The sequence below is a fragment of the Mus caroli genome, unplaced genomic scaffold, assembly GCF_978045245.1.
Source record: "Mus caroli unplaced genomic scaffold, Mus_caroli_1 scaffold_1, whole genome shotgun sequence".
Classification (NCBI taxonomy): domain Eukaryota; kingdom Metazoa; phylum Chordata; class Mammalia; order Rodentia; family Muridae; genus Mus; species Mus caroli.
The window spans coordinates 93811650-93824956 of record NW_028227256.1 but is presented as its reverse complement, the minus strand read 5'-3'; the positions used below and the strand labels follow the sequence as shown (position 1 = coordinate 93824956).

At 39.3% G+C, this 13307-nt stretch overlaps 1 protein-coding gene across 1 annotated transcript in view; it reads right to left on the bottom strand.

Moving 5' to 3' along the window:
* LOC110305413 (solute carrier organic anion transporter family member 6C1-like) overlaps positions 1 to 13307 on the bottom strand; it is a 144914-nt gene that overhangs the window by 69630 nt on the left and 61977 nt on the right. The window contains exon 7 of the mRNA XM_085844251.1: positions 7738 to 7882. Coding sequence (XP_085700377.1) covers positions 7738 to 7882 — 145 coding nt within the window. The remainder of the gene's footprint in view (positions 1 to 7737; positions 7883 to 13307) is intronic.

Genomic DNA, 13307 nt, shown 5'->3' with positions numbered 1-13307 from the left:
CTTGCCAGTGGAGTCTCCGGACACCCGCAAGGACCCACACAGGATTCCCCATGGGATCCTAAGACTTCTGGTGATTGGAACACAACTTCTGTCAGGAGGCAGGTTCGAACACCTTCCCTGCAAAAATAGAGCTTACCTGCAGAGAATACTCTGACCACTGAAACTAAGGAGAGAGCCAGCCTCCCAGGTCTGCTGATAGAGGCTAATAGAGTCACCTGAGGAACAAGCTCTAACCAGAGACAACTATAACAGCTAGCTTCAGAGATTACCAAATGGCAAAAGGCAAACTTAAGAATCCTACTAACAGAAATCAAGACCACTCACCATCATCAGAATGCAGCACTCCCACCCCACCTAGTCCTGGGCACCCTAATACAACCAAAAATCTAGACCCAGATTTGAAAGCATATCTCATGATGATGGTAGAGGATATCAAGAAGGACTTTCATAACTCACTTAAAGAAATACAGGAGTTAGCACTTAGTTTAGCACTGCTAAAGAGTTACAGGTCCTTAAAGAAAAACAGGAAAACACAACCAAACTGGTAGAAGTCCTTAAAGAAAAACAGGAAAACACATCCAAACAGGTGATGGAAATGAACAAAACCATACTAGACCTAAAAAGGGAAGTAGACACAATAAAGAAAACCCAAAGTGAGGCAACGCTGGAGAGAGAAACCCTAGGAAAGAAATCTGGAACCATATATGCAAGCATCAGCAACAGAATACAAGAGATGGAAGAGAGAATCTCAGGTGCAGAAGATTCCATAGAGAACATCGGCACAACAATCAAAGAAAATACAAAATGCAAAAGGATCCTAACTCAAAACATCCAGGAAATACAGGACACAATGAGAAGACCAAATCTACGGATAATAGGAGTTGATGAGAATGAAGATTTTCAACTTAAAGGGCCAGCAAATATCTTCAACAAAATAATAGAAGAAAACTTCCCAATCCTAAAGAAAGAGATGCCCATGATCATACAAGAAGCCTACAGAACTCCAAATAGACTAGACCAGAAAAGAAATTCCTCCCGACACATAATAATCAGAACAACAAATGCACTAAATAAAAATAGAATATTAAAAGCAATAAGGGAGAAAGGTCAAGTAACATATAAAGGCAGGCCTATCAAAATTATACCAGACTTTTCACCAGAGACTATGAAAGCCAGAAGAGCCTGGACAGATGTTATAAAGACACTAAGAGAACACAAATGCCAGCCCAGGTTACTATACCCGGCCAAACTCTCAATTACCATAGATGGAGAAACCAAAGTATTCCACAACAAAACCAAATTCACACATTATCTTTCCACGAATCCAGCCCTTCAACGGATAATAACAGAAAAAAAAAATCAATACAAGGATGGAAATCACATCCTAGAAAAAGCAAGAAAGTAATCCCTCAACGAACCTAAAAGAAGACTGCCACAAGAACAGAATGCCAACTCTAACAACAAAAATAAAAGGAAGCAACAATTACTTTTCCTTAATATCTCTTAATATCAATGGACTCAATTCCCCAATAAAAAGACATAGACTAACAGACTGGCTACACAAACAGGACCCAACATTCTGCTGCTTACAGGAAACCCATGTCAGGGAAAAAGACAGACACTACCTCAGAGTGAAAGGCTGGAAAACAATTTTCCAAGCAAATTGTCTGATGAAACAAGCTGGAGTAGCCATTCTGATATCGAATAAAATCAACTTCCAACCCAAAGTTATCAAAAAAGACAAGGAGGGACACTTCATACTCATCAAAGGAAAAATCCTCCAAGAGGAACTCTCAATTCTGAATATCTATGCCCCAAATGCAAGGGCAGCCCCATTCATTAAAGACACGTTAGTAAAGCTCAAAGCACACATTGTACCTCACACAATAATAGTGGGAAACATCAACACACCACTTTAATCAATGGACAGATCTGGAAACAGAAACTAAACAGGGACACAGTGAAATTAACAGATGTTATGAAACAAATGGACTTAAAAGATATCTACAGAACATTTTATCCTAAAACAAAAGGATATACCTTCTTCTCAGCACCTCACGGGACTTTCTCCAAAATTGACCATATAATTGGTCACAAAACAGGCCTCAACAGACACAAAAATATTGAAATTGTCCCATGCAACATATCAGACCACCATGGACTAAGGCTGATCTTCAATAACAACATAAATAATGGAAAGCCAACATTCACGTGGAAAATGAACAACACTCTTCTCGATGATACCTTGGTCAAGGATGGAATAAAGAAAAAATAAAGACTTTTTACAGTTTAATGAAAATGAAGCCACAATTACCCAAACCTATGGGACATAATGAAAGCATTACTAAGAGGGAAACTCATAGCTCTGAGTGCCTCCAAAAAGAAACTAGAGAGAGCACACACTAGCAGCTTGACAACATATTTAAATCTCTAGAAAAAAAGGAAGAAAATTCACCCAAGAGGAGTCGAAGGCAGGAAATAATCAAACTCAGGGGTGAAATCAACCAAGTGGAAACAAGAACTATTCAAAGAATTATCCAAACGAGGAGTTAGTTCTTTGAGAAAATCAAGAAGATAGATAAACCCTTAGCTAGACTCACTAGAGGGCACAGGGACAGCATCCTAATTAACAAAATCAGAAATGAAAAGGGAGACATAACAACAGATCCTGAAGAAATCCAAAATACCATCAGATCCTTCTACAAAAGGCTATACTCAACAAAACTGGAAAACCTGAACGAAATGGACAAATTTCTGGACAGATACCAGGTACCAAAATTAAATCAAGATCAAGTTAACGAGCTAAACAGTCCCATATCCCCTAAAGAAATAGAAGCAGTCATTAATAGTCTCCCAGACAAAATAAAGCCCAGGACCAGATGGGTTTAGTGCAGAGTTCTACCAGACCTTCATAGAAGATCTAATTCCAGTTCTGCACAAACTATTCCACAAGATAGAAGTAGAAGGAACTCTACCCAACTCATTCTATGAAGCCATAATTACTATGATACCTAAACCACAGAAAGATCCAACAAAGATAGAGAACTTCAGACCAATTTCCCTTATGAATAATGATGAAAAAATACTCAATAAAATTCTCGCTATCCAAATCCAAGAACACATTAAAGCAATCATCCATCCTGACCAAGTAGGTTTTATTCCAGAGATACAGGGATGGTTTAATATACGAAATCCATCAATATAATCCATTATAAAAACAAACTCAAAGACAAAAACCACATGATAATCTCGTTACATGCAGAAAAAGCATTCGACAAGATCCAACACCCATTCATGATAAAAGTCTTGAAAAGGTCAGGAATTCAAGGCCCATACCTAAACATGATAAAAGCAATCTACAGCAAACCAGTAGCCAACATCAAAATAAATGGTGAGAAGCTTGAAGCAATCCCACTAAAATCAGGGACTAGACAAGGCGGTCCACTCTCCCCATACCTATTCAACATTGTACTTGAAGTCCTAGCCAGAGAAATTCGACAACAAAAGGAGATCAAGGGGATACAAAGTGGAAAAGATGAAGTCAAAATATCACTTTTTGCAGATGATATGATAGTATATATAAGTGACTCTAAAAATTCCACCAGAGAACTCCTAAACCTGATAAACAGCTTCGGTGAAGTAGCTGGATATAAAATTAACTCAAACAAGTCAATGGCCTTTCTCTACACAAAGAATAAACAGGCTGAGAAGGAAATTAGGGAAACGACACCCTTCTTAGTAGTCACAAATAATATAAAATATCTTGGCGTGACTCTAACTAAGGAAGTGAAAGATCTCTATGATAAGAACTTCAAGCCTCTGAAGAAAGAAATTAAAGAAGATCCCCAGAAGATGGAAAGATCTCCCATGCTCATGGATTGGCAGGATCAACATTGTAAAAATGGCTATCTTGCCAAAAGCAATCTACAGATTCAATGCAATCCCCATCAAAATTCCAAATCAATTCTTCAACGTATTAGAAAGAGCAATCTGCAAATTCATCTGGAATAACAAAAAACGTAGGATAGCAAAAACTCTTCTCAAGGATAAAAGAACCTCTGGTGGAATCATCATGCCTGACCTAAAGCTTTACTACAGAGCAATTGTGATAAAAAACTGCATGGTACTGGTATAGTGACAGACAAGTAGACCAATGGAATAGGATTGAAGACCCAGAAATGAACCCACACACCTACGGTCACTTGATCTTTGACAAGGGAGCTAAAACCACCCAGTGGAAAAAAGACAGCATTTTCAACAAATGGTGTTGGCACAACTGGTGGTTATCTTGTAGAAGAATTCGAATCAATCCATTCCTATCTCCTTGTACTAAGGTCAAATCTAAGTGGATCAAGGAACTTCACATAAAACCAGAGACACTGAAACTTATAGAGGAGAAAGTGGGGAAAAGCCTTGAAGATATGGGCACAGGGGAAAGATTCCTGAATAGAACAGCAAAGGCTTGTGCTGTAAGATCGAGAATTGACAAATGGGACCTCATTAAACTGCAAAGCTTCTGCAAGCCAAAAGACACTGTCAATAAGACAAAAAGACCACCAACAGATTGGGAAAAGATCTTTACTTATCCAAAATCAGATAGGGGACTAATATCTAATATATATAAAGAACTCAAGAAGGTGGACTCCAGAAAATCAAATAACCCCATTAAAAAATGGAGCTCAGAACTGAACAAAGAATTCTCACCTGAGGAATACCGAATGGCAGAGAAGCACCTTAAAAAATATTCAAAAAGGATCTTCACCTATCCTAAATCAGATAAGGGACTAATATCCAATATATATAAAGAACTCAAGAAGGTGGACTCCAGAAAGTCAAATAACCCCATTAAAAAATGGGGCTCAGAACTGAACAAAGAATTCTCGCCTGAGGAATACCGAATGGCAGAGAAACACCTGAAAAAATGTTCAACATCCTTAATCATCAGGGAAATGCAAATCAAAACAACCCTGAGATTCCACCTCACACCAGTCAGAATGGCTAAGATCAAAAATTCAGGTGACAGCAGTTGCTGGCGAGGATGTGGAGAAAGAGGAACACTCCTCCATTGTTGGTGGGATTGCAAGCTTGTACAACCACTCTGGAAATCAGTCTGGCGGTTCCTCAGAAAATTGGACATAGTACTACCGGAGGATCCAGCAATACCTCTCCTGGGCATATATCCAGAAGATGTCCCAACCGGTAAAAAGGACACATGTTCCACTATGTTCATAGCAGCCCTATTTATAATAGCCAGAAGCTGGAAAGAACCCAGATGTCCCTCAACAGAGGAATGGATACAGAAATTATGGTACATTTACACAATGGAGTACTACTCAGCTATTAAAAAGAATGAATTTATGAAATTCCTAGCCAAATGGATGGACCTGGAGGGCATCATCTTGAGTGAAGTAACACAATCACAAAAGAACTCACACAATATGTATTCACTGATAAGTGGATATTAGCCCAAAACTTAGGATACCCAAGATTTAAGATACAATTTGCTAAACGCATGAAACCCAAGAAGAATGAAGACCAAAGTGTGGACACTGTGCACCTTCTCAGAATTGGGAACAAAACACCCAGGGAAGGAGTTACAGAGACAAAGTTCGTAGCGGTGATGAAAGGATGGACCATTTAGAGACTGCCGTATCCAGGGATCCATCCCATAATCAACTTCTAAACGCTGACACCATTGCATACACTAGCAAGATTTTGCTGAAAGGACCCAAATATAGCTGTCTCTTGTGAGACGATGCTGGGGCCTAGCAAACACAGGAGTGGATGTTCACAGTCAGCTATTGGATGTATCACAGGGCTCCCAATGGAGAAGCTAGAGTAAGTACCCAAGGAGCTAAAGGGATCTGCAACCCTATTGTTGGAACAACATGATGTACTAACTAGAACCCAGGAGCTCTTGTCTCTAGCTGCATATGTATCGAAAGATGGCCTAGTCAGCCATCAATGGAAAGAGAGGCCCATTGGACTTGCAAACTTTATATGCCCCAATATAGGGGAATGCCAGGGCCAAAAGAATGGGAATGGATGGATAGGGAAGAGGGGGGGGCGCTATGGGGGACTTTTGGGATAGCATTGGAAACGTAATTGAGGAAAATATGTAATAAAAATATTAAAAAAAATATTCAACATCCTTAATTATCAGGGAAATGCAAATCAAAACAACCCTGAGATTCCACCTCATACCAGTCAGAATGGCTAAGATCAAAAATTCAGGTGACAGCAGATGCTGACGAGAATGTGGAGAAAGAGGAACACTCCTCCATTGTTGGTGGGATTGCAAACTTGTACAACCACTCTGGAAATCAGTCTGCTGGTTCCTCAGAAAATTGGACATAGTATTACCGGAGGGTCCAGCAATACCTCTCCTGGGCATATATCCAGAAGATGTCCCAACCAGTAAGGAAACATGCTCCACTATGTTCATAGCAGCCTTATTTATAATAGCCAGAAGCTGTAAAGAAACCAGATGCCCCTCAACAGAGGAATGGATACAGAAAATATGGATACAGAAAACATTTACACAATGGAGTACTAATCAGCTATTAAAAAGAATGAATTTATGAAATTCATAGCCAAATGGATGGACCTGGAGGGCATCATCCTGAGTGTGGTAACACAATCACAAAGGAACTCACACAATATGTACTCACTGATAAGTGGATATTAGCCCAAAACTTAGGATACCCAAGATATAATATACAGTTTGCTAAACACATGAAACTCAAGAAGAATGAAGACTGAAGTGTGGACACTATGCCCCTCCTTAGAATTGGGAACAGAACACCCATGGAAGGAGTTACAGAGACAAAGTTTGGAGCTGTGACAAAAGGATGGACCATCTAGAGACTGCCATATCCAGAGATCCATCCCATGATCAGCATTTATGATCAGACACCATTGTATTCACTAGCAAGATTTTGCTGAAAGGACCCAGATATAGCTGTCTCTTGTGAGACTATGCTGGGGTCTGGCAAACACAGAAGTGGATGCTCACAGTCAGCTAGTGAATGAATCACAGGTCCCCCAATAGAGGAGCTGGAGAAAGTACCCAAGGAGCTGAAGGGATCTGCAACCCTATGGGTGGAACAACATTATGTACTAACCAGTACCCTGAAGCTCTTGAGTCTAGCTGCATATGTATCAAAAGATGGCCTAGTCGGCCATCACTGGAAAGAGTGGGCCATCGGACATGCAAACTTTGTATGCCCCAGTACAGGGGAATGCTGGGGCCAAAAAAATGGGAATGGGTGGGTAGGGAATTGGGGGGGAGGGTATGGGGGACTTTTGGGTTAGCATTGGAAATGTAATTGAGGAAAAGATGTAATAAAAAAAAATATATATATATATATATAAAGAAGTACAAGAAGAATACTTGTACAATGAGTACAAGAAGAAAGTTATAGAAGCAGTTAAAAGGAGGATAGACTGTGACATGAGAACAGTTGTCTCTTCAGTGGGAGGGGAAAGGAAATGGGCAGTTATGTAGGAAGGGAGGCAGGAAGATAATGAGTTATATAAGGTGCATTGTGAAATTTTATGTATTAAAAATACTTATGTGGTGTTGGGTGTGTTTCTGTTTTGACAGTTTCAGCAAATGCACTCAAGTACACTATACTTTCTGTCTTCTGCTATCGACATATTTCCTAAATATATATCCCACTTAAATTTACTCATTGTGAAAAATATGAAATAAACCCACAAAGAAGAAATATCTACCTGTGAGCATAGCAGCAGACTTCGGCGTCATTATAAACTGAGTTTGTAAATATAGGGGCAAAAAATGTGAAGATGCCTTAAAAGTCATAGACTCTGTGACTTTGCAGAATGTCTGAGTCAGCACCAGCGGGTTCCTTAATAGACACTGAAACAGAGCAGATCACATCACAATGATTTTACCTCATCACATGCTGCACTCTCTTTCTATAGTCTAAATCTAACGATTGAAATTATGAAAATCTATATAATTCCCTAGTAGACACATTTCATAAGAGACTAGAACTTTGTTTTCTCTTTACAGCAAATATGGCTTTTACCTATGGATCAGGTACCTGGTTGAATGTATTTCTCAGTATCTTATTAGGTACATTCATATTTAAGCATTTACCTATGTCTACTGCTAAGTACTGTGTAATTTTCCATCATATGGCTCCATTTTATTTATTGGTTCCAATAGGATTAATTATTTAAGTCTTTTTAAACACACAGATGTCACAAACTTGGTTAAATTATACATCTGTATGCATGTACTCTCAATTTACTGGGGCACACTAGCTTCAGAATTCTGTATCCTGGGAAGGACTTTCAGATACAAGGATTATGAGCACTTCATTTCATATTTCATTCAGAATTTTCTTCAGGTTGTATCTTTATATAATAACACCTCAGTATCAGAGATCCCAGTTTCCTAATGAGGAAACATTTACTCTACATTTCATCAGAACAATATTTAAAGTTTTGCAGGCCCTTGCAGAAATGTGCAATTCCACCATTAAGTCACTAAGCATGGGAAGGTGATTCAGGTGCAAGAAGACTACATCTGAGTATTCTGAAACCTAGCCATTAATAGATTGAATATGAGAACAAAGAAGCCTCTAGATAACTCCATCCTTCAGACTGTGAGCACTTTAATCACCCCATGTGAAGCTCAGGAGAAAAAGCCTCATTAAAATTTTGCACTTATAAATAAGACAGTCTTGTTAGTATAGTTAGTTTTGTCGCATAATTAGAAGTTATAAACAGACCACATAATTAGAAATATTTGATCATCATTGTTAATGTTTGTAGGCCTCTACATTTTTTGATACAGATAGACACAAGGTAGTATTTGTGTGTGTGTGTGTGTGTGTGTGTGTGTGTATGTGTGTGTGTGTGTTTCTATGGTTTCAAGTAAATTGGCCATTTGGGGGCTGGAGATATGCCTCAGTTGGTAAAATGCTTGCTCTTCTCAAGGATCTGAACTGATCCCCCATAACTCATATTTAAAAGATGACAGAGAGGTACACACTCATAATTTCAGTGCTGAGAGATGGGGATAGGGGATGGTCCTGAGGCCTATTAGCAAGCTAGTTTAGCCTACACATCAAGTTCCAGGCTGGCGTGTTTCAAAAAAGAAATTAAAGGTGGATAGCTCCCGAGGAAGCACACCTGAGGTCACCTGAGTAGCACATGCAGCTGTACATATTTCCAGGGGAACCTGAACATATTTGAGTATCTATACGCCAATAAACACAAAACTGTGGGTTTGTCCAAATAATTTAGGTGTTTGAGTGAATGTGTGTGCTATTCAATAACACTTCCTTGTGGTTTGCATTGATTACCTAATACCCTATTTATTGTAAGTATTAACTCCTTTCTTTTCAGTGTCCATTACTAATACTCTACTGCCTATAGATTAATTCGTAGGAGAAACATTTTTGCCTGTATATTACCTAACCTATACATTTTATGTTTTACATTACTTGAAACATATTTAAAATGTATTTCCTCTTTTATGTTCTCTATATATTGCAAGGTCATCATTAACTATTTTATATTATCTAAAAAATTCTGTGATCCTGAAAACAATCCGTGTATATAATGTGATATGAGAATTCTGTTATTTATTATTTCATACACTGAACAGTAATCTTTCATTGCTTATATCATGTAGCTAATAATTCTTATGCTATGAATATATATTCACACAAATAATGAATTATGAAGTTGTCTATAACTGTGCTTTATTTGGACATAAATGAGGACATTGCCATTCTTTAAACTATAAATGCCATGTGATTATCATTGTATTTCATTAATAGATTATTGGACTAAATATTTCATAAATGAACATAGCCATTTCTTTTTTATATTAGATATTTTCTTTATTTACATTTCAAATGATCTCCTGAAAGTTCCCTATAACCTTCCTCCGCCCTGCTCCCCTACCCACCCACTCCCACTGCTTGGCCCTGGCATTCCCCTGTACTGGGGCATAGAAAGTTTGCAAGACCTAGGGACATCTCTTCCCAATGATGGCCAACTAGGCAATCTTCTGCTACATATGCAGCTAGAGACACGAGTTCTGGGGGTACTGGTTAGTTCATATTGTTGTTCCACATATCGGGTTGCAGATCCCTTTAGCTCCTTGGGTACTTTCTCTAGCTCCTCAATTGGGGACCCTGCGTTCCATGCTATAGATGACTGTGAGCAGCCACTTCTGTATTTGCCAGGCACTGGCATAGACTCATGAGACAGCTATATCAGGTTCATTTCAGCAAAATCTTGCTAGCATATGCAATAGGGTCTGGGTTTGGTGGCTGATGATGGGACGGATCCCCAGGTGAGGTAGTCTCTTCATAGTCCATCCTTTTGTCTTAGCTCCAAACTTTGTCTCTGTAACTACTTCCATGGGCATTTTGTTCCCTATTCTAAGGAGAAATGAAGTATCCACGTGTTGCTCTTCCTTTTCCTTGATTTTCTTGTGTTTTCTAAATTGTATTTTGGGTATTCTAAGTTTCTGGGCTAATATTTACTTATCGCTGAGTGCATATCAAGTGACTTCTTTTGTGATTGGGTTACCTCACTAAGGATGATATCCTCCAGATATCTATTTGCCCAAGAATTTCATAAATTCATTGTTTTTAATAGCTGAATAGTAATTCATTGTGTAAATGTACCACATTTTCTGTATCCATTCCTCTGTTGAGGGACATCTGAGTTCTTTCCAGCTTCTGGCTATTAAAAATAAGGCTGCTATGAACATATTGGAGCATGTGTGCTTATTACCAGTTGGAACTTCTTCTGGGTATATGCACAGGAGAGGTATTGCTGGATCTTCCAGTAGTACTATGTCCAATTTTCTGAGGAACCGCCAGACTGACTTCCAGAGTGGTTGTACAAGCTTGCAATCCCACCAGCAATGGAGGAGTGTTCCTCTTTCTCCATATCCTTGCCAGCATATTCTGTTACCTGAATTTTTGATCTTAGTCATTCTGACTGGTGTGAGGTGGATTCTCAAGGTTGTTCTGATTTGCATTTCCCAGATGATTAAGGATGTTGAACATTTTTTCAGGTGCTTCTAAGCAATTTGGAGGAGCTAGAGAAAGTACCCAAGGAGCTAAAGGGATCTGCAACCCTATAGGTAGAACAACATTATGAACTAACCAGTACCCCGGCGTTCCCCTGTACTGGGGCATATAAAGTTTGTGTGTCCAATGGGCCTCTCTTTCCAGTGATGGCCGACTAGGCCATCTTTTGATACATATGCAGCTAGAGTCAAGAGCTCCGGGGTACTGGTTAGTTCATAATGTTGTACCACCGATAGGGTTGCAGGTCCCTTTAGCTCCTTGGGTACTTTCTCCAGCTCCTCCATTGGAAGCCCTGTGATCCATCCACTAGCTGACTGTGAGCATCCACTTCTGTGTTTGCTAGGCCCCAGCATAGTCTCACAAGAGACAGCTATATCAGGGTCCTTTCAGCAAAATCTTGCTAGTGTATGCAATGGTGTCAGCATTTGGAAGCTGATTATGGGATGGATCACTGGGTATGGCAGTCTCTAGATGGTCCATCCTTTTGTCACAGCTCCAATCTTTGTTTCTGTAACTCCTTCCATGGATGTTTTGTTCCCAATTATAAGAAGGGGTACAGTGACCCCACTTTGGTCTTCATTCTTCTTCAGTTTCATGTGCTTAGCAGATTGTATTATATATCTTGGGTATCCTAAGTTTTGGGCTAATATCCACTTATCAGTGAGTACATATTGTGTGAGTTCCTTTGTGATTGTGTTACCTCACTCAGGATGATGCCCTCCAGGCCCATCCATTTGCCTAGAATTTCATAAATTCATTATTTTTAATAGCTGAGTAGTACTCCATTGTGTAAATGTACCACATTTTCTGTATCCATTCCTCTGTTGAGAGGCATCTGGGTTCTTTCCAGCTTCTGGCTATTATAAATAAGGCTGCTATGAACATAGTGGAGCATGTGTCCTTCTTACTGGTTGGAACATCTTCTGGATATATGCCCAGGAGAGGTATTGCTGGATCCTCCGGTAGTTCTATGTCCAATTTTCTAAGGAACCACCAGACTGATATCCAGAGTGGTTGTACAAGTTTGCAATCCCACCAACAATGGAGGAGTGCTCCTCTTTCTCCACATCCTCGCCAGCATCTGCTGTCACCTGAATTTTTTATCTTAGCCATTCTGACTGGTGTGAGGTGAAATCTCAGGTTTGTTTTGATTTGCATTTCCCTGATGATTAAGGATGTTGAACATTTTTTCGGGTGCTTCTCAGCCATTCGGTATTCCTCAGGTGAGAATCCTTTGTTCAGTTCTGAGCCCCATTTTTAATGGGGTTATTTGATTTCCTGGAGTCCACCTTCTTGAGCTCTTTATATATATTGGATATTAGTCCCCTATCTGATTTAGGATAGGTAAAGATCCTTTCCCAATCTGTTGGTGGTCTTTTTTGTCTTATTGACGGTGTCTTTTGCCTTGCAGAAGCTTTGCAGTTTCATGAGGTCCCATTTGTCAATTCTCGATCTTACAGTGCAAGCCATTGCTGTTCTGTTCAGGATTTTTTCCCCTGTGCCCATATCCTCAAGGCTTTTCCCCACTTTCTCCTCTATAAGTTTAAGTGTCTCTGGTTTTATGTGAAGTTCCTTGATCCACTTAGATTTGACCTTAGTACAAGGAGATAGGAATGGATCAATTCGCATTCTTCTACATGATAACAGCCAGTTGTGCCAGAGCCATTTGTTGAAAATGCTGTCTTTTTTCCACTGGGTGGTTTTAGCTCCCTTGTCAAAGATCAAGTGACCATAGGTGTGTGGGTTCATCTCTGGGTCTTCAATTCTGTCCATTGGTCTACTTGTCTGTCACTATACCAGTACCATGCAGTTTTTATCACAATTGCTCTGTAGTACAGCTTAAGGTCAGGCATGGTGATTCCACCAGAGGTTCTTTTATTGTTGAGAATATTTTTTGCTATCCTGGGTTTTTTATTATTCCAGATGAATTTGCAAATTGCTCTTCTTACTCAGTGAAGAATTGAGTTGGAATTTTGATGGGGATTGCATTGAATCTATAGATTGCTTTTGGAATGATAGGCATTTGACTATATTAATCCTGCCAATCCATGAGCATGGGAGATCTTTCCATCTTCTGAGATCTTCTTCAATTTACTTCAAAGACTTGAAATTCTTATCATACATATCATTCACTTTCTTAGTTAGAGTCACACCAATGTATTTATATTATTTGTGACCATTGTGAAGGGTGTTCTTTCCCTAATTTCTTTCTCAGCCTAT